The sequence below is a fragment of the Trachurus japonicus genome, chromosome 9 (assembly GCF_045865225.1).
Source record: "Trachurus japonicus isolate A0001 chromosome 9, Traja_1.0".
NCBI lineage: Eukaryota > Metazoa > Chordata > Actinopteri > Carangiformes > Carangidae > Trachurus > Trachurus japonicus.
In genome coordinates this window covers 29055000-29078910 of record NC_140915.1, presented here as the reverse complement: position 1 = coordinate 29078910, position 23911 = coordinate 29055000, and the positions used below count along the sequence as shown (strand labels likewise).

The following is a 23911-nucleotide window of genomic DNA, read 5'->3' as shown; positions in this document are numbered from 1 at the left end:
AGAGGAGCTTGAGCCATGGGTTTAAGGAAGATTGACGGGAAGTGGTGTCTCGTCTGACCAATCAGCTCATGAGGAGAGCAGCAGCAGGATGGAGCCCGCAGACAGGAGCTGGAGAGGAGGACTCTTTCCAACAGCACCTTCTCTGTTTGTAGCTCCGTTAGCTCTGTCATTAAGTTAGTGGACCAGCCTTGTTTTCACAGCCTGCTGGGCTGTCGTCTTCACTACGACTCAGACGAGTAACTTAGAGCAGCCGGCGAGCTAAGAAGTAAACGGAGTGGGTGATAGCAGTGGAGATGTGTAATAAGCTGCATTGGACACTAAGCACCTACCTGGCTGCCCGTCTGTCAGCTGACAGCTGTCACAGCACCGAGCTGCTCGGCTAGCTGGCTAGGTGAGCTAACCACCACCACCACCACCGCCGCCGCTGCTGCTGCTGCTGCTGGGTTTTTTCCGGGCTCACAGCCGGGCTAGTTTAGCCTGCCAGCGCTGCTCCGGCTCCACAGAGGAAAACAGCGACTTCCGCAAAAACCTAAGATTTTAGTAATTCCTCTCAGTATCTGACTCCGCCTGTTGTTCACACCATGAGTTAGCCCAGCGGCGTCGGGCAGCGGTGTTTGGGATCTTTGGAAATCCAGCTACTTAGCTAGCGCTTAGCTTGAAGCTAGCGTTTAGCTGCATTCATTCAATTATTGAAAAGCTGCTAACGCGTTAACAACAACAACACCTCGGTTCAGCCATAGTCTTTGTTAGGATACTGGGACGTCGTCGGACTTGACCTTGACGTGGACAACATTAAAAGGGGGAAATGAAGAAATTTTTCGACTCTCGCCGGGAGTTGGTGAGCTCCGGGCCTGGCTCCGGAGCCGGCGGAGGAGGCGCTGGTTCCGGCGGCGGAGGCAGCTTCATCGGACGGGTCTTCACCATCGGACGCTATCAAGTGACCGTGGAGGAAATTGTCGCAGAAGGTGAACTATGTGTCTATGTTGTGTTCATTAAGTTAACCAACCACTTTCACTTAGTTAAACAGTGTGAATTTCACCACATTTCTTTTCTGAGGATGCAGAGTCCAGTAACATAACACGAGTGGGCCTGTTCTGTTGGACTGTGGCCCTGCAGGAGCACTAACACTGTCTACCTGTGTGTTACATGTTGATGATGGGATAGGCTGCGGTTGACACAAGACAGTAACATTTATCAGTTGTGATCATAGACCAGCCCAGGCTGCTCTTCTTACGTTCATTCACTTGCTAAGACGAGGTCACTCAGTCACACATTGCTTTTGTGGCCTGAGTTTTGTTGCTTCTGTGTGGTAAACACAAGAGTTGGAAAGAAAAAATTTGTCATTTACTCGGATTGTCTTCTCTGTGCATGACTTTAGTCTGTACCTCAAGGCTGGGGAGGAACATGGTATGACTGGATTTTCTACTGTGTTGTGTAAAGGACCAATGACAAGCTGAGTCATCTGTGCTGATATTTGCAGAGGGAGTGACGAATCTCAAATATAGATACAAGAAGTTTGGGTGAACATTTTGTTGTTTGTGGGATTGTGGGAATTGTTTCCAGAATGTACAGCCATATAAAACACATAAACTCCCAACAAGGTCAGACTACATACCAAATATTGTATCATACTGGACCTGGCCTGGACTTTGACATGTTGAACAATCTTGAAAATTGATCAGCTGCAGGGAAATCCAAGTCAGTGAGTTCAAGGATGAGGGATATTTTATTGTAAAGTAGGATATAGGTAGTAGAGCAGAACACAGTTTATCAGTCTTTGTGATGGAGGTAACAGGTTACCTCTGGCCATTAGTCTTTGCAATGACAGACTTCCATACTCTTTTAGCTAAGAGCGCCTCTTACTAAAAAATACATGAAAGGAGACTGATTAATTCATCAGCACTATTGATGGCCACCATCTGTGGCCACACCACGGCTTTATGAATGGGTTAGACATCGATATATCAATGGCATGTGTTTCTGTGAGTAAGTAGTGTTGTAGCTTAGCTTCATTATCAGTTCTCGAAAAACTTTGGCCTTTATGCAGATATTTACTTGAGAGAGGCACTATTTCAGTTAGATATAGTTTGGCCTCGTACACAGGATTTTGTGCACAATAAGAAAACAATCATTTCCCCAAGTTTCTTTCTCAAAACACTGGTAGGTGAAATATTTGTCTGGATATCGTATTGTCTTGCTCCAGCAGTGAACCTACTGCTTGCAATCTGACTCCCTCCAGTGTCACTAGACCTATTTATTCAGATGGTTTTGGTTTTAGCCTTGGCTGTTAGTTTCTGTTAGCTTGCTGCTCCATTTTGAAATGGTATTTTTCCTCTGTCTCCTCCCTTTGTTGAACTCCGGCCCTTAAGCTGTTATAAACACACTTTTCATTATATACAGACAACAGCACTATAATGGCATTAATAGCTTGAAGCCTAGAGATGCCTGCTTGTAATCATGTTTTATTTGAAGTTCATATTAGAGATTTGATTAAAGTTCAATGTCTGGCATTTCTTGTCAAGCTATTTTCTTAGGGCTTTCTTGCACAAAGGTCTGTACTGTCAGCTGTCATGTGTTTACTTTTGTCCGTATAGACCACCACATATGACACATAACATGTTGCATTGTGACAGAAAACGTGTTCCCAAGTCTTTCTCAGACTGCACTGCATACCCTTGACCTTCAGTGAATCCCTCATTTGTGAAATAAAATTATTGAGGTTTCTAAGCGAAAAGCTCTTTAAAAAAATGATTTGTCCATGCTAATTTTGTCTCCGGTAGGTCTGTGGTGCTAGTATTTCTTGCTGTCATTGCAGTGTCATGTAACCTCACAGAGCATGTTTGTAAACAGCATAGTAGTTGAAGGGACATGTGCTGTGTATAGTCCGAAGCCAAGATGGCTTAAATTTCATTACACTGATGCCAGATTATGAGTGAACACTGCACCCATTCACTGAGCTTTTCATAGCAGGCCCTAAAGGTGTATTTTTGTGTGCATTTGGCTGAGCATGTATGCATAAGCTAGAGTGGTATAATCCTGACAGTCAGTTACGTCAAGCGGCAGCGGCTATTTGTAGCTGGACTTACGGTTGTTTGGTTGCACTGGTCCACCAAGATTGTAGACCAAGTGCTAATCCTTTGCATTTCTTTCAGGCATCTCCGGTTAGACTGTGTGAGACAACAGGGGTTCAGCTGTCTGAACTCTGACAGACCACACACACACACACATACAAAACCCAGGTCTTGTGTGTTTATTGAGAGTTGGTGTCATTTTCTCAAGGACATTGCTTCCATGTGCCCTAATAACACTAATTACATAGCCAACCTGCCAGTCATTGAACTTCACTGTGGATTTATAGTTTATGACATCAGCATAACTGTGGTGTGTTATCATCCACTGTGACCCAGCTCCACCCTTTCACAGTTGCGGTGGAGCACTGAAACACACACATGATGTCAAAGTGAGAGTATTGTATTTATTGGCCCATTAAGGAAAGCCTGTCAAAAACAATTTAATGTTGCTGACTCCCATTGTCTCTTTGTTCTTCGTTCATTTAGAGCACAGTGATGTAGCCCAGCGCAGCCATAATCAAACGTCAACCAGACCGATCACATGGAGCTGTCCTTGGCTTAGCGATGCCAGCTGGATGAGTCAGCCCAGTGCATGGCATTAACACAAGCTGTGTGAAGAAAAAAAACAAACTGTGAACAGAAGAGCTACAGTAATGACAGGAATCAGACCTTAGACAGATAGATGCAGTTGATATAAAATGTAGAGAGCCAAATCTAAGCCGAGGCTGGTTCATTTCTAGAAGTCAATGAAGACACAGTGTAATACATCACCTTTCACCAATTTGTCATACCAATATTTCCCAATGCATATTTTTGCACTAATAATAGAAACATCCACAACTGTTTGACAGATGCATTGTGGTCATTTATCTGTGTGGATGTTGGCAGTTTCAGTTGCTAAATAGACACAAGTATCTTATGGTTTTTCTTACGTGTCAGCATCATTTTGAACAGAGGTGGGATGATGAATTCTCTCACTTCCTGTGTCAGTTTTGTCGACTTTTTCCATCCTTCCCCTGGCACAGCTGCTGACTCACATGGTGATGTTTCAAGCTTCTCTTACCAGATTTCCTGTCAGCCTTGCTCTGCATATATGTATTTCTTTCCTTACCTCATGGCTGGCTGGTAACATGAAATGCATACATATGAATATATTCTTAAGCAGCAGCCAATAACATTAAAGCTTAAGTAAGCCACAGCTGCCTTTAAGAAGTGAATGACCACAGCACAACTAAGGGATATTTGTTTATACATTTAAAAAGTTAAACTATGGTATCTCATGTTGCTGTAGGAAACACCCTAATTGACCTGCAATATTTGTTCAGTAGTCTTTTCATTGTAAAGAGATCTTATGAAGAAAACTTATTCTTAATATCACTGTACATCTTAAATGTTATATGTGTGTGTATATAAAATGTGGGTCACAGAATTATTATTATTGCCTAGTTGTATAGTCTAGGTTTTGGAAATGTATGGGTTCATTCTCTCTTTCTGTGTCTCTTTACTCATTTGCAGGAGGCTTTGCCATAGTTTTTTTGGTGCGGACTCACCAAGGCCTACGTTGCGCACTAAAAAGGATGTATGTCAACAATGAACATGATCTGCAGATCTGCAAACTTGAGATACAGATTATGGTGAGTAAGATAGTCCAGTAACTGACTGCTGAGTGCAGCAAAAACACACTTCTTTTTAAGACTAATAGGAATGGGTGTCTTATGAGTGTGATGTGTTAATATGTGTGGGCTTAAAGGCATAAGGAAAGGAAAACACAGATATGCAGGTTTGACCTTTGATTTTCTGAACTTTGTGGTCTGAACTTAAACTTTAAACTTTGAAATCTCATGTACTGTGAGACTTATCTGAATAATACTCTTTGACCCAGGAATAGTGATGGCAGCAGACAGGAGCTCAAGGGTTGGATTGTAGTTAATGCCCGTGTAACACAAGGAATTACACTGAAAATGTTGTATTGGCACTTTGCCATCTAATCACCATTGCTTGTCTATTTCCCAACTAGAGTCTTTAATGTAAATTAAACTAACCAGTTCCAGCAACCACACCCTGGGTGGCACGACTGTTACTGGATTGTTATCATCATTACTTCCAGGCCTTTGGATAAAAATAGACTGAATTGTTAAAAACACGTATTTTGTGATTAAGCAAACCAAATGTTTTAGGACTGTGAAAACTATCTCTCAGTTGTTTGTTGACTGTTTTGTCATTGTTGCTTTTTCTGTGTTTGTTTACACAGAGGGACCTAGTGGGCAACAAAAACATAGTTGGTTTCCTGGACTCTAGCATAACTGCAGTTGGAGCTGGTGATGTCTGGGAAGTCCTAATCTTAATGGACTTCTGTCGAGGTAAATGTGCCTTCCTGTCTCTTGAATTCAAAGCACCATTATCACCCTCTGCTTCTCCTAGCATACTGTTAAAAAGCAAATGTTTAATGGACCGTTGGTGTGGTCGATAGAACTTCTTTGTCAGTCGATACATAACTGAGTGGTGTTATTAATAGAAAGCTGAAATGTTAACATTACTGTATAGTTCTTAAACATTTATAGAGTAAATTTAACATAGAGACTAACTTATGTGCAGATTTTGACTGGCCTCTTTCAAAGCAGATGAATAAATGTAAGGTTTTGTTTTTACTCTGAATGTTGTTGACAAAGTTGGCAAATCATTTTAACCACTGCAACAGCCTCCAAACAGGAAGTGGCATAGCTGTTAGTGATCAGGATTGGGTAGTATTTATGTGGTTGTTCACCACTTTTGCTTGTGCCCTTGTTTTTTTTTTTTTTTTTTTTAAAGTATATTTTTTGGCTTTTCATGCCTTTATTTGATAGGACAGTTGAGAGTGTGACAGGAAATGGGAGGCAGAGATGGGGGGAATGACATGCAGGATAGGGCCGTCCGACGCGGGACTCGAACCGGGGCCGCCTGCAGCGAGGACTATAGCCTCAACACATGGGGCGGGTGCTCTACCAACTGAGCTAAACTCCACCCCTGTGCCCTTGTTGACGTTGACCTATTTGTTTTGTGTAGGTGGGCAGGTGGTTAACCTAATGAACCAGCGGTTACAAACAGGCTTTACTGAAGCTGAGGTGTTACAGATCTTTTGTGACACATGTGAGGCTCTTGCTCGTCTTCACCAGTGCAAGACTCCAATTATCCATCGAGATCTCAAGGCAAGTTAAATGAATTCCCTGCTACTGCATGAAGCTACTGTACATAACTGACAACCACACAAATGATTTGTAAGATACAGTAAGACATCAATTGTTGTATTGCTATACACATTACCTTTCAGTTCTGATAGGTCTTATCTTGTCTTTTTTATATAGGTGGAAAATATTCTTCTACACGACCGGGGGCACTACGTGCTCTGTGACTTTGGAAGTGCCACCAACCGCTTCCAAAACCCTCAAACAGAGGGGGTAGCAGTCATAGAGGAGGAAATCAAAAAGTATGTTTTGGTTAATTTTTTTTATTTTATATCCTTTCTCTAACGTAAATCCAGAGGCTCACTGGTCCTCTCTTAACACAGGTATACTACTCTGTCATACCGTGCTCCAGAGATGGTCAACCTCTATGGTGGAAAGGTCATCACAACAAAGGCAGACATCTGGGTGAGAGGGACTGTGTTCATTACTGTACCACATTATGATAAATTCACTATGATAATAACGTCCATTAGCAAGCACTGACATGCTGGATATTGGTTAGAATTTACATGGAATATGTTGGTTTTCTTGTCTGCATAGGCCATGGGCTGTCTACTTTATAAGCTGTGTTACTTCACACTTCCTTTTGGGGAGAGCCAAGTGGCTATCTGTGATGGCAGCTTCACAATCCCAGACAACTCCCGCTACTCCCACGACATGCACTGTCTCATTAGTAAGTAACCCCAGTATTCATCAAATTATACCCACTTTCCTACCGAAATTTGCAGCTCAACTTTGTCTATGAATTTTCATGTTTCTTACTCAAAATAAATGTTACCTCTTAGGATACATGCTGGAACCTGACCCAGATAAGAGACCGGACATCTACCAAGTATCCTACTTTGCCTTTAAACTGACTCGACGAGAGTGTCCAGTCCAAAATGTACATGTAAGTGAGCATGGCCATAGGAAGGATGGGAATTTGAGATGAGAACGTACTTATAGGGTTAATCAATGTTTAATAATTTAGGCCTTGTTATGTTATGTATCTGTATGATGGTGTCAGTTGTCCCCTTGCTTTCCAAAGAAATAGTGTTATCTAGGGCAGGGGTTTTCAAAGTGTGAGAGAGTGAGCCCCCCCTCAAAGAACGAATAAACAACCCTGCGACGTGCTCCTGGCGTTTCCTACAATGTTGCTGCGCTGACAATCTTGTTCACAGCAATTCAATCTAATGTCAATATAGACCCAATCTTTAATGCTGATCATAAATGAATGAAAACGAATAAATTGCCGTTCCCACGCCCCAAACAAATAAGACATTGTAACAGTAAAATCGTTCTATATATGACTGGTAGTGATTGACTTAAGACACGTGCCAAGGACGTAAGCCCACCTAGGGCTTAAGAGAAGCTATGCTTTCAAGCTGTTGCCAGCAGGCTGCCTTCTATTCTTCATGGCCGTTTCTAAAGCATCTACAAAGTAGCTCGCCGCTTGAAAATCTGATTCCGCCAACGTGGAGAATCACTTCACATTCAGCTGCAAAAATCATACTAGAGTGTAGCAATGGATATTTTCTTCTCACTGATATAAAAATTTCTTCTCACTGATATAAAAATGTTACATGTTTTGTGTGATTGTCTTTGATGGATTGGAAATTGTCGAACTGTTGTAGAATTCGCCCATTCCTGCAAAACTCCCCGAGCCCATCAGAGCCAGTGAAGCAGTGGCCAAAAAGAGTCAAACCAAAGCCAGGTAAGTAGCAAGCAAAGCATTTGAGGGTTATCGTTCCTTACTACTCCACCTTTACCCTTACCCATCTCCTCTCCATCAGGCTTACAGACCCTATTCCTACCACGGAAACCTCAATTGCACCACGACAACGCCCCAAGGCTGGCCAGGCTCAGCCCCAGCCGATAACAGGCATCCTTCCCATCCAGCCAGCTCTCACCCCACGAAAGAGACCCAATGTGGCAGCTGGAGCATCCCAGGCCATAGGTATATGTAGCTCTGTAACATCTCTATGTCAGTCTGAAGACCATTGGTGGTGGATGTGTGCAGTTTTGATAATAGTTATCCTGGTAATAATACATTGATATATGCAAAAGAACATGCTGTATTGGATTTAATGAGCTTCTCAACAATTGTTTTCCCAGTGGTTCAATTAGTCCTTTCCTCAAAGCATTTTAATTATCTCTTTATGAGCCTCCTGACAGTTTGACAGGACCATCCCTCTGTGGCCAACTTACAAAGACAGAATAGGTGGTGGCCTGATGTCACTTTAATTACAGCAGCATACTCCATTGCTGGGCAGTCCTAACTCGTGCACTTGCTGTGTCTATAAATATGTATATAACTCTATTAATGTTAATGCATTGAAATAAAAAGCTAAATAAATAAATTCTAGACACTTGCATGCACATACGCCTACTTTTACAATATGTTAATAGTTTGAAAACAAGATCATCACAAATGTGGTTTTGACTTCAAAAATATTGTCTCTTTTCCAGGTGTTGGTATTGGTGGTCCTCCTCCAGCCACAGCTGCTGCCCAACCTTCTCAACAGGCCACCACTGCACAGGCTGCACCGCAGGCAGCTCAGACAGCCAGCATGCAGCCACAGGCTACGCCACAGCATCACCAGCTCCTCATGAAACATCAGCCAGCCTTCTTAAGTCCACAGAGTAACCAGCAGGTAAGCAACCATCCCAAACAAACAGAATGACTGTTTAGCTGTGTTGTCTCACTCAGGATGTGCTATGTACACATGACACAGGACACATTTTCCAACCGACAGCCTAATTTTCATAATAAAATCTTGTTTTGAGGCAAATACTTCTAGGAACAAAGTATGGTTCTAACTTGTGGAATACATGTTCATACATTCATAGCACATATAACTCACTACAAAGTGACAACTTGGTTTGAAGTATGATTTTTTAGCAAAATATTTAATAATAAATTATATTATAATTAAATATGTCCATCCACTTTTTAGTAAAGGTATTGTAGCTGAAATGCCCTGTATTTTGATGTCGGTGTAACTAACTATTTATAAACAGGAAGGCACGTGTGGTGGGGCGTTGTTTAGTTCGCTTGGTAGAGCAGGCGCCCCATGTGCAGAGGCTATAGTCCTCGCTGCAGCCGGCCTTGTATCGAAACCCGACCCCATGTCATTCCCCCTCTCTCTGCCTCCTCATTTCCTGGCTCTCCCTACTACTACACTATCGATTAAAGGCAAAAGCCCCCCAAAAAATATACTTTAAAGAAAGGCACGTGTGGTGCACAGGGACATCGTGATTGCAGGTGTTGAATGTATTTACTTGAATTAGCAGTACAGACACGATTTGGATCATTACTTTGTTCAGCTACTCTTGCTTCAATTCACTATTGTTGTCCATGCAATAACACACACAGTGACAGTGCACTGATGTATTGAGCTGGCAATGAGTCATAATCCAAAACCATTCAAACACGTTCTATGGATCTGTTTGACAAGGCTATCTATGTAGCTTTTTTATTTAATGTTTTCTCTAAAATTCTTACATTAACCATGAATGTTCCGGGTTTATGAATTGTGATATTGGTATATTCTGCTAGCCGAACACACAGATGTAAAGTGTTTTGGATCTTGAAAACCAGTTTATTATGTGTTTGTGTGCAGCTCCCATCAAATGTCATGTTATCTCATCTCACCCTCCATCCATTTCTCCCACTCTTTGTATTTGTCTGTCTCTCTTTCCTGTTTTTTCAGTACATTTCCATTGTTTGCTGGCTGATGAAAACTTAACACTGAATAGTATTCTATTGGAGTCTGTTATATCTGTCAAAGAGCAATAAAACATGATAAAAAATGTATCTGGACCGAAGTTTGAAATGGAGCCGTTCTCATGATTGGCTCTGTGGTATCCCTGTATAGCATCAGCTGGTAAAGAGTCCCCATCATCAACAACAGCAACAACAAACAGCGTCTCAGGCATCTACCCTGCTGCAGTCCAAAGCTAAACCTGTTCGACCAGTTGTTACTCTGCAACTACAATATCATCAGCAGCAGCAGCAGCATGTAGTCCATGAAACATCAGCTCCCCATCTCACACCTATTCCTGAGTCTGCAGTCATTGGTCCTGCAGCTGACCCTGAGGTCGTGGTAACATCCTCCCCTGCTGCCGTCCCGCTGCTCTTTGGGTTGGGGCTGATTATTAGTCTGTCTCTAACGAATCACACCCAGCTTTCTACTTTTCTTAGCCGGAATAGTCTCAGAATATAAATGTGTTGATGTTGTGTTGCCACAGCTGCTTTCTTACACTGATTTCAAAATGCCACTGCATTTTTACAAAGACACTGCATAAATCAAGTTTTAACCAAATGATTCACTCTTCTTCTCTAAACTGCTTTTGTCATACTCCTATGTATTTTCAGGTAACTTAGATCACAAGGTGTATCTGTTTCTGTCCAATCTTTGTAATGGGAATACTTTCTTCCCCTTTTCTTCCCCATACCATAACAATTTCCTGAGTTTTTTTTTTTTTTGTTGAGGTATTTATGATGTATTGCCTTCTTCACATTTTCTTGTCCAAGTGATTTTGCTTGTTCTTGGGGCTTTTTTCTTTTTATGCACTAAACAGATTTTCTCTCCATTAATAATATCACTTTTCTTCCAGTTCTGAACCTTAATCCTCTCATTGCAGACCGCTGGTCGGGGGATTCACAAAGTCGGCTCCCTGACACCACCCTCATCACCAAAGATGGCCCCTAAGAGTGGCCACAGACGCATCCTGAGTGATGTCACTCACAGTGCCGTGTTCGGGGTTCCAGTCAGCAAGTCCACCCAGCTCCTTCAGGCGGCTGCAGCTGAGGCCAGCCTCAACAAGTCCAAGTGAGTAGAATTAACTCCCTTCAGTGATCTGAGGATGAACTGTCCTTTCATGGCACTGAGTGAGCTCAGAAGGCCAATAGACAGTCCATTCATATGACAGAACCCCAAAGGAGTATAATCGACCCTTTTATATCTTAGAGAATCCAGCTCGAGAAGAATCACTTAATTCAGCCTTTAAATAACTCTTTTTTCGCATCAGTAGGCCAGAGCCAACAAGCTGAACACCCATGATCGAATTTCACTTTGCACTCTCACCACTGTTCATGTTTACACCTCTGTGCGTTTCAGATCAGCCAGCACTACTCCTTCTGGCTCCCCGTGTTCATCCCAGCAAAGTGTGTATCATGCAGGTGATGGTGACGCCCAGACTGCCTTCACTGCGCCCAGCGCTCAGTCCAGCTGGAACCCCTTTGGGGATGATAATTTCTCCAAGCTAACGGCAGAGGAGCTGCTCAACAAAGACTTTGCAAAGTTAGCTGACGGTAAGTTTGACTTGTTTGTAGACTTGCCGCACTGGAAAATGTATATGTAATCTAAAAATAATTGTTACTTTATTTTGTGTGTCTTTGTACAGCTGCACCAGGGGAGAAGATCACAGGCTCCAGTGAAAACCTTATTCCAGGGCTCAGTGCTTTTCCAGGTAAGGATTTGTTTAATTCCTCTCTGAATGTTTTCCCATTGCTTTACATACCATATAGTCCAGTAGTTTTCTTTTTGATTGGTGCATCAATCATCTTTTTTTACCCTAGTCCAATCTGCTCTCTTCTTCTGATGTTCATGCTCTCACATTCCTTCATTTGTTCTCTTCCCAACTTTACTCACTGTGCAATGTTAAGCTGAAAGATCTGCAGCCATCACGAATGCAGGTTCAGCGTTATTGACTGTCCCGGACCCTTTTAATAGCCTTTCGCTCTCTGACACCACAGGTAATTTTCTTGTCACAACATGACAGAGTGCGAGTTGTGCCTTTGATTCTCTCCGGCCTTGGGCTCTTGAACAAATATATTCCTAGAGCTTAGTGTTTTTATTTACTGAGGTAGTTTCCTGGACATCACACTTCCCAGAGAGGGAGTTCATGTGTGCTAGTTTTGTGGCTGGGATTTGTACACGGTCCTATCTTGTTGACATAGCAAGCAGCCTCACAGTGGCTCCTTGTCAGCTTCCATGAATAGCGGCCGTAGCTACAGCTAGATCGAATCTCATTTGCAGATCTGTGCTTTTGCTGTTGCCTGGTAACGTGAAGGACAAATTCTCCTTTGTTAATTGGATTGCCTTACTGCTGGAGGAGCCTGCTTACCAGTGCCGCTAAGAACAGGAGAAAGTTCAGCACGCTGTCTTGTTAAAATGAGGAGCCAGCATTTTATGTTCTCCTCAGCTGAGCCTTTACAAGCTCCTTTTTGGAAGTGCATGTTTCTTAGCTGTGTAACCTCTGTTTGTGCAGTTGTTTTAGGCCTAAACTGACAGGATAAAAATGTTGAGGCTGTTGTGTAATCAGGGTGTGGTTAATCTTCTCAACCCAGCCTAAGCTGTCTCTTTGATTCTCTGTGTATCACTCATTCAAATAGGATGTACACAAGTAAACACAGAAGCAGACAGTCCCATAGAGCAGCATTTAGAGAGAGAATATTTGAATATGAGTTTATTTAAAGACTCTAGCATGCTGATTTCAAAGCATTTTTTGTATATCATATGTTCCCTATTGACTTCAATGGGAGAATTAGCTTGGTGACATTTAGGATTTGTAAAAAGCTTTCATCAGTGTTGGCCTCTTTCCTATAGTGAAGGGGGCAAAAGGTCACATCTGCTGTGCCATGTTCTGAGCCAACACATTCCTTGTCCCCCCACCCCATTCTGACCCTTTGTAAGAGTAAGTAAGAGCTGCCATGAAAAGTCAGTCATTTTTGTTCCATGCATGGATTGTATTTCATCTTTAATCAAATTAATAATTAATGGACTAATTTACAGCCTCAGTCTTTGCCTGTGACAAATATTATCTCACACAAGGAAAAGTCTACAGAGTTGGCCTCTGCTCATTCGTCTGCACTGGTACAAAAATGAGTTGAGAGGGTTGGCATGTGGTCAGAGTCTAGTGCAGCTGGACAGTCTATGCTCGGTAATTGCTGTGGCTTGTTTATGCAATTAAATGTTTGCTGTTGAAGTTGGTCATTTAAGAGCGTGGGGGGAAAAAACCTTTGTTCCTCCAGCATTGGTTCGGCTGTTGAATCAGGGGATTTCACTCCACTAACTCATCTTGAAGTATATGGGTGTGGTGTGCAGTACTAAGTAAACTAACACAGCGTTTAGTAATTTCATCATGAAAGTACAGTTTTATCAACCTGCAAGCACTGAGATTTTTGAGTCATGGGAATGTGAAATTGTCTAAAAATGTTGGCATTTTGGTCCTCATGTCAAGCTACCCCTTGTTTATTTTTATCAATATGATATTTTCCCACATTGCTGTCGTTTCATATTTCTAGTTTTTCATTTGGATGCTAAATCCTCCCTTGGTGCCTTTCTCTATCTCTTGCCATCTGTCCATTACCTCTGTCCGTCTTCTCTCTCTGGCCTGCTCACAGAGAAGCTGATTGAGGGACTGAAGTCCCCTGAAACTTCTCTGCTGCTCCCCGACCTCTTAACCCTGGCTGACCCCTTCAGTAACTCTGCAGAGCGCTCCACCAATGGTACCAGCTCTGTTCTTGTCCCCTGCGTCTGCTCTGCATGCATCCTCTTCTTCTTCTCTTTCACTCACATGGTCAAATGAAGTCAAAAAGCCCCCCCACCACCTTTACCCCCAGTAGGACAATCTTTTTTCCCTTTACATTACTAATACGTTCTCTGTCTTGCTGTTTTCTTTCCACTTGATTTGTCCATGTAGCAATGGCACAGGTGTGCGTGGATTCACTTATTCCTGGTTTGGAAGCCCCCCAGGCCCAGCGACACTCAGCCCAGCCTGAGCTCATCCCCACCAGCATGCCAGGTTAGCAGCTTGGACCACATCCTAGGAAATCTTAGAGCCCTTCTTTGAAGCATTTCCACCAAAGAAAAATTATCTCCGGTTGTGGTCCTGTTCCCCTTGTTAGTCGTTGATGTCATCTTGACCCAATGTTCATATTGAGAATTCTTTACAACTGCAGTCGTTTTATATTTTGCTGTGGAAAACATAAACTACTTTTTTGTAAGAAAATACAACAATAGCTGCCAAGTTCAGTGACTGTGGCAGTTGCTTTAGTGATGTGAGGCCTTCTGTTCTGTGAGAACATTGACCAGATTTCTTATTCTTTTGTAATGATCAATATTAGATAAATAACATGCAGGTTTTGGACTTATACAGTATATATGACATATTTTCTACAGGACTTGTGCCACAACTTTCTTTGATGCTGATCATTAAATGCTTTCAGCGCTATAACAACAAACTGTCTTACTAACAAAATGCATTAGCCTCCGCTCCTTCAGCTAATAATCTTATTTTTACTGTGACCCCTTGTCCCTCTGGCTTTGCTTCATCCTGTCATGCTGTCGCAGACTCTCTCACTGGGGAGGACTCTCTGCTGGGTTGCGATCTGTTATCTCGTACTTCTCCTCATGGAAATCAGTCTGTTTCTGCTCTGCCCTCCTCCTACTCCTCTGCTCCTCCTGGCTCTGGCTCTGGATCCTGTCTGGAGGAGCTGCCGCCCAGTCAGTCTGCCTCTGGTAAGAACTCCCCCCCTTGCAGCACCCCTCAGTTATAGACTAATGTCTGCCAGGGGTCTTGGCCCACAAAACCATCGCAGTCCACAGAGCATTTCCATAAAGGGAGGGCCTGTTCAAACAGACAAATAAAAACTTACACATGTGATGAAGACATTGAGTTAGACACATTAAGTGCCAGCTTCAGCAGACCCTTGACTCATTTGTAGAAGAGCCAAAATCCACCTACAACGCATGGCTTTTAAATACTGTGACTGCCCTGGCTCCATCTATTTTTAATCTACTTGCATCCTCCTTTCTTTTGGCTCTTTTCTTTGGCTGAGTTAACTTCTTTCCCCCCTCCATCATTCCTCCACTTCCTCTTCCTCCACCGCAGACTCTGCTTTCCTCATGTCGTGTGGGGAGAAGGGCAATGACGACGAGTTTGACCCTATTCCTGTGCTCATCTCCAAAAACTCAAATCAAGGTAAGGTTAACAGAATCCCGAGATGAGCACTCACAACCCCCCCCCCCACCGGAGCCCAGACCGAGCCACAAAGATGAATGACTTAGCCCCTAGTCCAGTTGCTGATGTGAGGAGCCTTGTATGGGTGTGCTTGCCACATTAAGGCTTCTTCTCCCATCAAGCACTCGCATTAGTCACATTTCGCTCCTTTGTGTCTAATATTATACTCCCAGTGCCGCTCCGCCTTGCAGGTGTTTGGCTCCTTGTAGTTAATCCTGAAATGTTAGAATTGCATTCCCTTACTCTCCCCCTGTAATGATGCAGCTGTATAAAATAATCCCAGCTCACTCTCTGCCTGTTTCTCTTTCTCTTTCTGCCCCTGTTTATGCATCTCCCTGCTCTGCCATCATTTCCCCTTCATCCTCCTCAACTCCTCGTTTTTTAATTTCTTCATAACAACCTCTGTTAACATTACTCATTCTTTTGCTTGTCTTTCACAATCTCCCTCGACTCTTCCATGTCCATCTCTATCTCTCTCTCCCTCTCTCTCCCTCCCCCTCTCTCTCTCTGTTTCTGGCACGTTTCAGGTGGTCACTCGCGCAGCAACAGTGGCAGTTCAGAGTCCAGCATCCCCAACTTGGCCCGCTCCCTTCTGCTGGTGGATCAGCTCATCGACCTCTAGAGGGGGTGGGAGAGGTCGAAGGGGCAGTGTGCAATCCTAACAAAGGGGAGAGGGAGGTGGGGGGATAGAGATGGGGAGGCAGAGGCACCTAATGTAGCACCTTATGAAGTGAAACAGAGGAGCCAGCATAGATTGGTTCAGTGGAACCTCTCTCTTTATGTGCCTCAGTGGCCTCAACTCCATCTCTAGTTGCCTGATTAGCTGGTTTCATATATCTCTGCTGGCTGTTGACATTGCCACGCTGATATACATATATATAGTATATACGGTATACTACTGTATATGTATATATATATATAAAAAAATCTTCTCATTAATGCCTGAGCATATCGTCTGCTTCTGTCCCACCTACACCATGGTTTTCCTCATGCTTTCCTCATACTTGCATTAATATCCCTCATTTGAGTGCACTGCCATGGTGATCAACTGTCATCGTATGCATATGTTAAAACGCTTGATCACAGCTGCATCGCGCTCACTTTGTGTGCTTGTTCAGGGCTGAAGCTTTATTTGAAGAAGCCACCTTCGGGCATGCTCATTTGTGTCAGGGGTCTGAGTGCAGAGTGAGGAGTGAACATGCTGTAGACATTCTGGAGAAATCAATGCACTTTCCTGTAAAAGCTTTGAACTAAACTCTTGACCAAACAAAGAAGCACCCTGGGTGAACCACTGAGAGCTGTTTGTACTGACTGAAACAGTTTGGGAAGAACATTGTCAGCTTTTAGCAGTCTTTCCAGATTTCTGCAACTGCTGTGGTTTACTGTTGGTGATGAGAATTAGGCTGCGTCTTTCCAACATCTTGTGTGGATATGATCGCAGTGCACATATACAGTCTGCACCATGTTAGGAAATCGGTTTGATTCAGTGCTACTTTTCTCATATACTATACACAGTAACCAGGTTTTGAACTGCTAACTTAGTACATGTATTGAGCTTCGTAGGCGCCAGCATAACTGTATATTGTCACTTCTCTGGGTGTTGAACAGGGTATTATTTCTCCCAATTAACACCTATGAATCTGTCAGTCCTGATGATGTCTTGAAATCCTGAAGGTCAGTGTTAAGATTGCTGATTAATTTGGCTCTGTTGCCACAGCAGGATGCTTTCACCGTCAGATGTATATATAACATAGGATGAACACCAACGGTGTGTGTGCATTTTATAATTACATCTTTTTATGTGCTGGGTCATGACTTCGCCATCATGTATTTGACCCATGGTTAAAATATGCGCAGCAGAAATAAAAGGGAATGAAATGATTCCATGCCAAAGCTAATGGAAAGATTTTATTATTATGCTATATTTGCCATGTGTTGGTGTGCTCTCAGGATCAGTAGAGATGAGCAGATGTTGAGCAGCGCAGCAGCGATACAGGGAGCGAGGTAAAGTGTAGATTCCAGTGAGTTGTTTTGTTTTGTGTTTCTGGGCTAAGATGTGAGCTTTACATGGAACTCTCCCTCTCCCATTGATGTCCTCTCTGTCTTGTTGGACCAGTCTGTGAGGTTACTCTGTGACATTCATTTTAGCAAGAGGAGATATTCAGAAAGATCCATTGTATGTACATAAAATCACTTTTCAGTTTGTTTGTTTTTTTGTCATTTTTGCTCATGTCAAAACTGGTAAAAGTAGATTTTTTTTTTAGTGTGTTTAAAAGCATTTCATCTATCATGGTATGAAAAAATGTGATTATTATTGATAGTGCTTTAGAATGAATGTATGAACTATGTACCATTATAAAATATGTAGAATTTATAAGGATATATAGATTAAAAATGTGTGTATGAAGCTGTATTTAAGAGTGCACAGATATTGACCCTGTCTCCAAAGTCCCTCTGTCTTATCTCTCCATTCACAGTCAAGCATTCAGCCAGTGCTTTTGGTTTAGTCGTTTTCACTGATACATGAAACAAAGTGCTTATGACTTACCTGACTGGGTAGTATTTTTTTTTTTAATTCACAACGTCCTCACATCATACAAAACTGGGATATACTGCATCCAACACACAATAGAACAGAGCTGATGACGGAGTTTCCTTCCTGATATCTCTGTAGCGCCTTTCACCTCTTTCAGGTGAGACAAAGACAAACTTGTTTGGTTTGGTTAAACCCTTTGTGATCACAATAACAACATGGCCAATCTCAAATCCCAGCAAGTGTTAATTTTTATTCTAGATTGTCTCAAGCCAAGGACAGTCCATTGCATAGGTTCAATATTCTTCTAAAGGTCCATATCACCTTATATACACCACACACCTACGTATTATGCTAACAGACAACGGTATATTTCCTCTGATATGCCATCTAGTATATATGCATATGATCTCTGGCCTGTGGGACATTGTGAAAGATAGCCACAGTTGAGCTACCATAGGCAGACACAACTGTACTTTTATTATTTCCCTCCATCTCTCTTACTCATTTAAGTCATTTGCATTTGTGTGGATAATCTATGCAATCCTACAATGATGCTTCATGGTCTTTACACACACTACAGTGCTGTATCCTGTAGAGTTCTTGCCTTGGCCGTAGAGTTTTACTTGTGTTGCTGTGTGAAACTGATGTAATTACTGTGCTGGTTGGGTTGAAATGGTGACAGGCATAATGACTTTGTTTATATCAAAATGTTCGACTTGAATTGGCAGCAGACATCTGTATGGCAGAGTGGGATCATTGTGGAGTGTGTACTTCTATTTTTATGAATTACGGTCCAAAAAGAGAGAGACACTGAATAAAAAGCGTTAATGTGAAAATAAATTAAATCTTTTTGGGTCACATTATTTGATTTTCACTTATAAGATCAAAGGAGCCAACAGACTATTGCCACTGAACGGATGGTTTTTCTCTCTGGAAACCAAATTAGATTGCAGACACTTTATAGTGTCTTCTAACACTTTCCTGCTGAATATTAAATAATGATGCAGTGTGTGCTTTGCATCGTAGAAAGGGAGCAGTCAGTTTTTTCTAGGTTTTCTCATCACTGCACATATCATAGTTCTATATTTCAGGGATGTCGGAAGACTCGTAGTATTTTTTATATACATCATTGTTCTGTTGTGATTAAATCCCAGAAACTTTGCTTCAATAGTGTTCCTGCTTGTTAGGTTGTACCACTTCGAGACAGACTGAGTTATATTGTAAAGAGCTGTAGCTGTTATTTCACATGATCACGTGGGAAAGTCTCACTAATAGATGCTGTGCTTGGTGGTTTAGTTCTGACCAGTGAGAGGATTTCTAGGTGATTTCTCAGTTTGATTAACTAATTAATATTGGCAATGGTGCTGTGTACGATTTAAAAACAAACGAGTGATGAGGGAAAATGACCCGAAACTGTAAATGAAAACTGATGTTTTCCTTTAATGGCTGCAACTAACATCTTCTCAAGAGCTGCACGTAACAGCTGCTGTCAACGCTGCTGAGGTAAGACTGATCTGTCTCTGCTCATCTGTGCAAACCTGTCTGTCCCTAACCACCTCTCCCTTTGCTATGAAGGCTCTTTAGTCCTTGTTTCCACAGACCTACTGACCCCCTCTGAGCCCCCACCCACCCACCATCAATCCCATCTAAAGCAAACTACCACCCTAACACCAGGCACTGTTTCTGAATGTTGAGGATACTGAACAGCTGTGCTGAAACCAATTTGTGGAAACAAGGTTATTTGATGTTGTAATCGTAGAGCTGGTAGTCTTGTTTGTGTTGTGACTTGTTCATACTAGAATGTGTCTGTATCGTGGGAGTCTCGTGCTGGTTCCTCACTCTCGGGTAGTTGTCACTGATCAGTGGTTCACAGATTCTGGAGACGATCCATTGGTCTCACAGTATGTTCTTGTGTGTGGATGAGATGTGATGGCCTGTTGGGTAAACAGGCAGTTGTACCTCAGATGTGAAAAGTTGTTATAACTTTGAAATGTTTGTACCATCTTAACATCTTTATTCACCTTTTGATACCTCTTTCTCTTATCTTTGCTTTCTCACACAGATCTGCAAGGGGAGAGCAATGGCTACTCTGTGCTCGGGGAAGGGCAAGAAGCTGAACCTCCAGAAGGAGATACCCAAATAAATGAGGGCTGTGTGCACTCCAGCGACGAAGAAGAAGAGGAGGAGGAGGAGGAGGAGGAAGAGGAGGAGGAGAAAGAAGTCCATAAGGAGGAGCAGCAGGACGAGGGAGCCATTGAGAGTCACGTAGCAGCCCATGACTGCAGCGGCTCCAGACCTCTACTGATGGAGTCTGAGGATGAAGAGGAACAAGGACCTCAGTTAGCTCTCCACTCATCTCAGCACTCCAGCTCAGTCCCAACACAACCGTCGACTACCTTCCAGCAACCCACTCCAAGCACCTTCGCCCAGAACCATTCCCCGCATGTACCCGAGCCGGCGAAGGGGACAGAAGTTGTCGCAGATGTCTTCGCCAAAGCCCCCTTCCGGATCGCGCAAGAGGACGTGGCCGACGTGTTTGCGAATGCGCCGTTTCCTCGTGCCACCCCTGCACCTCCGCAGCAGTTTGATGTATTCTCTCAGGCTCCCTTCGGAAGAAGAAAGGAGGCTGCGGGAGCTCAGCCCAAGACCTCGTACCCTCATGTAGCTGGAGTTCAAGCTGTGACCCCCGATCAAGGTGCGCTGGGACAAGTTCCGCCTCAACCGTTCCGCCCTCAAGCCCTGGCCAAATACTCCCGACACTTTGAGGGACCTGTGCCCCAGCAGCAAGTAGCAGCTCACAGAGTAGTGTCCAACGTGAGCAGGCAAGCCGCTGTGGCATCAGTCCCTGTCGGACCTCTCCACTCATGGACGTCAGAGGTGAGCTCTGTAGATCCCTTCGTCTCTGCGCCGTTTCACCTCAAGACTCCACAAGAAAAGCCCTGAACGCACACGCAGAGGTCAGGGCGGTGGGCATCAGCGCTGCTGAATTATGCAAATTACAACAGGCATACTGCATGCTGTCACCAGCGCTGCAGCTGGACTGCAGGCCTGCATGGATCCCATTCTCAGCTGGCTCCGATTAGATCTGATAGTGCAAGGTCATCTTAACACTTGAATGCTCCATCAGAGCAAGAAAACTGACATCCTTCTCAGACTCCTTGTCACTTTTTATTTTTCCAGCCACACTCATCGACCTTTTTTTGAATTATCCTTAATCCTTTTGGTACGTGCATCTACACATAGACAATATGGTGGTCAAGCAATTGATTGTTTTCTTGCCTACCTCAGTTACTTTTTCTGTCAGCGGTAACATACCACAACGGTCGGGGAGTTTGTCTGAGGCTTTGGCAGTTTTATTTCCTGTATATTTGAGACTATGATCTGATAACGCCTCATCCCTCCATTGTATTAGTTCATAACTTCACAGAAGCATGAAAGAGGAAAAGACACAATAGAGCGGGTAAAACATCCGCAGCTTCTGAAAACGGTGGTGAGTTTTGTGACAAGATAATTCAGAAGAACTCATTTGCAGTTGCATCAAACATGAAATTTGTAAATGGTCTTACAACTGTGCCCTCAAAGTCAGATGCTGGATAATGATGCATAGATATTTCAAAGATGATAAGAAATGTTTTTTTCCTCACTCAGTCCAAAATGTGTGTATTTTTTGTCATGTGTATTAATTTTGTGGTCACTGTCCTGTCCAATGAAAATGGAATATCAATGTTTGCTCCATGTAATGTACGAACCTTATATAAATGTTAGGCATAGAAAATTCCTAATAGTAGTTCTTATGTTATATAAATGTATCAGCTTCACTTTAATTAGGTTCTCCTTACTTCATGAGATGATCTTGCTGAAGCCTTACACTCTTACAGTACTTCCCTCCCATTACAAACATGCATAAATCACTTTTGCCTTTTGTGCCCTCCTAAAAAAAACTGCTGCACTTCACATCATTTTTATTGCACTTGCATTCAGCACCAAATACTTGTGTACAATCATGTACAACTTCCTTTTGCTGTCTGCTCTGCAGCATGCATATGCACCAAGATTTTCATTCAGCTTTTAAATTAAATGCATCTCTATCATAGACATCTCTATAACCTTCAAATGTGTGATAACTATGACTCACACTTAGATACAACTGAAGTGAAAACAATGCTTTCCTGCAGTCACACAACTATCTACAGCACTTATGCTTCGCAGTTCCAGTCAGGGATTGTAATAATAGTAGATTGTAAGTGAAATCTTGAATGGTGACTGAATGATGACATTCCTTTTGAATTTATTTCCATCACCATTTGGGTTTTTTTTTGTGTGTGTGTGTCTTTGTGCTTTGTCAAATCATGGAACACTTTTTGGTTCCCACCAAGGCACTTTTTTAAGAAAGGGGATCCAGCCTGTTTCAACCCAAAGTTTAAATCATGTATTCCTCTGTTGCTATGTAAAATCCTGTATTCTTTTCTTTTGAAGTGTACAATCTTTTTTATAAATGCTCACTTTTTCTCAACCAACGTGTGTACATGAAGGTTGCACATAGTCACTGACACAGAGTCAGGGTTCTCTAAGAAATGGGGTTTGATTGTGACACAGCTGTAAAGTTTATTTTGTGTTGCATAGGACATCTCTGGAGGATTCAACAGCTGACGATACTGTTGGATGCAAAAGGACAAAAAGCACTCGAAACACTTGTTATGCTGCACAGCCTGCCTTTGAAAACCATGTTGTATGTCATAAACAAAATATTAAATGAATGTAAATCAAATTTTGCAGTTATTCATCATGACTGAAACATTATAAATTAAACTATTCATTACTCCAGTACAACACCTTAAAGCAGAAGTAAGTGGTCCGGTCGTTTTCGCTAATGCTGCGTTCCAGGCAGGCTTTTGAAATCGTAAATTACAGCTTCAAGTCACAACTTACGACTTTGTAGCGTTCCAGGCAACCCACTCGTGTTTTTCCGACCTGTTTTACCGGTGAAAGTCACTATAACGGCCACTCGTAACTTCCGACCGGTGAACTCGTACCAGATCGAACTGGTACGACTTCACGGTCGGAAAAATACGAGTTTCCTTGAACGCACCATAACAGTCCTCGTCCCTACGTCGCCACATTCACGGCGTCCCTTGGCTGCACACACAGCCCTGCATGCCGTTCTCTCTCCTCATTGGATAAAAACTGTAGGATACGATAAATGTTTTCTCCTCGACTCAGAGCAGAGCAGAGTGACTGAGAGACCCGTGTTTCGGACCAAACACTCTATAAAGTAAGTGATTGCTGTCGGAAGATATAACTATTTAAGACTTATATTAACACAAATATATCACTTACTTCTGCTTTAATACACTTCGGAGACAGTTGCACTACATTGAACACTACAGTCAAAGGATCCAGAAGCAGGAAAGCCGGGGTCTGGTATTGTAATCCTCCCTAGTTGTAGAGGGGAGATGTGCAGAAGAACATCAAATTGGTTGAGTGTATCTACAGTGGAGTTATATATGCTACTGGGATGGCCCTGAACAAGGGTCCAGTCATCAGTGGCGCCATAGCTGCTCTGTATAGTCTCAAATCCAGTAGTCAACTGGGTTTGTTACAATTAAATCACGACAGTAGGCTACATGCAGCAATAAAAAGGTAAGACAGCAATATCATATTTATGTGGCATTCTGGGGAATGAGAGGATTGACAGGGGAGGAAATGTACCTGTAGACGCAATGAAGTTATCAAGTGCAGAAAGGAAACATATTGGGTGGAGAGAAGGTGACAACAGCACTGGGATAAGGAGAAAGAGGGCAGACACTTATAAAACATCCAAAATAGAGGTGATATCCTACTGTGAGGAGAGGAGGAGGACGTGAGATCATTAGTGTCATTACCAGACTGAGAATAGGTCATACTGATCTGAGTTCAATTTGTAAATGGGGAAACACCCAACCAGCTTGTGTGATATGTGTCAGGAACAGGAAAGAGTGAAACATGTGATAGTTGTGAGTGGGAAATGAACTAAGGAACAAACCGGAATGTGAAGGAGATAGACCTGTTTTATGAGATAGACACATACCAAGTAC

The 23911-nt window shown here is 42.7% G+C and overlaps 1 protein-coding gene across 9 annotated transcripts; it reads left to right on the top strand.

The window, feature by feature from the left end:
• On the top strand, positions 1 to 22590 carry aak1a (AP2 associated kinase 1a). Of its 9 annotated transcripts, XM_085787203.1 has the most exons (21): positions 64 to 965; positions 4587 to 4705; positions 5323 to 5431; positions 6114 to 6256; positions 6413 to 6534; positions 6616 to 6697; positions 6833 to 6965; positions 7078 to 7181; positions 7906 to 7985; positions 8065 to 8228; positions 8741 to 8925; positions 10150 to 10371; positions 10919 to 11106; positions 11395 to 11588; positions 11681 to 11746; positions 11943 to 12032; positions 13683 to 13787; positions 13982 to 14083; positions 14632 to 14799; positions 15173 to 15262; positions 19900 to 22590. In XM_085787203.1, the coding sequence occupies exons 1-21, from the start codon at positions 806 to 808 to the stop codon at positions 20778 to 20780; spliced, it is 3507 nt and encodes a 1168-aa protein (XP_085643329.1). In that variant the 5' UTR covers positions 64 to 805; the 3' UTR covers positions 20781 to 22590. The 9 variants fall into 9 exon arrangements, with proteins under 9 accessions (XP_085643328.1, XP_085643323.1, XP_085643326.1 ...); XM_085787194.1 differs by lacking the exon at positions 11943 to 12032; XM_085787197.1 differs by lacking the exons at positions 10150 to 10371; positions 11943 to 12032 and having other exon boundaries at positions 26 to 965.
• The last annotated feature ends 1321 nt before the right edge of the window (positions 22591 to 23911 follow it).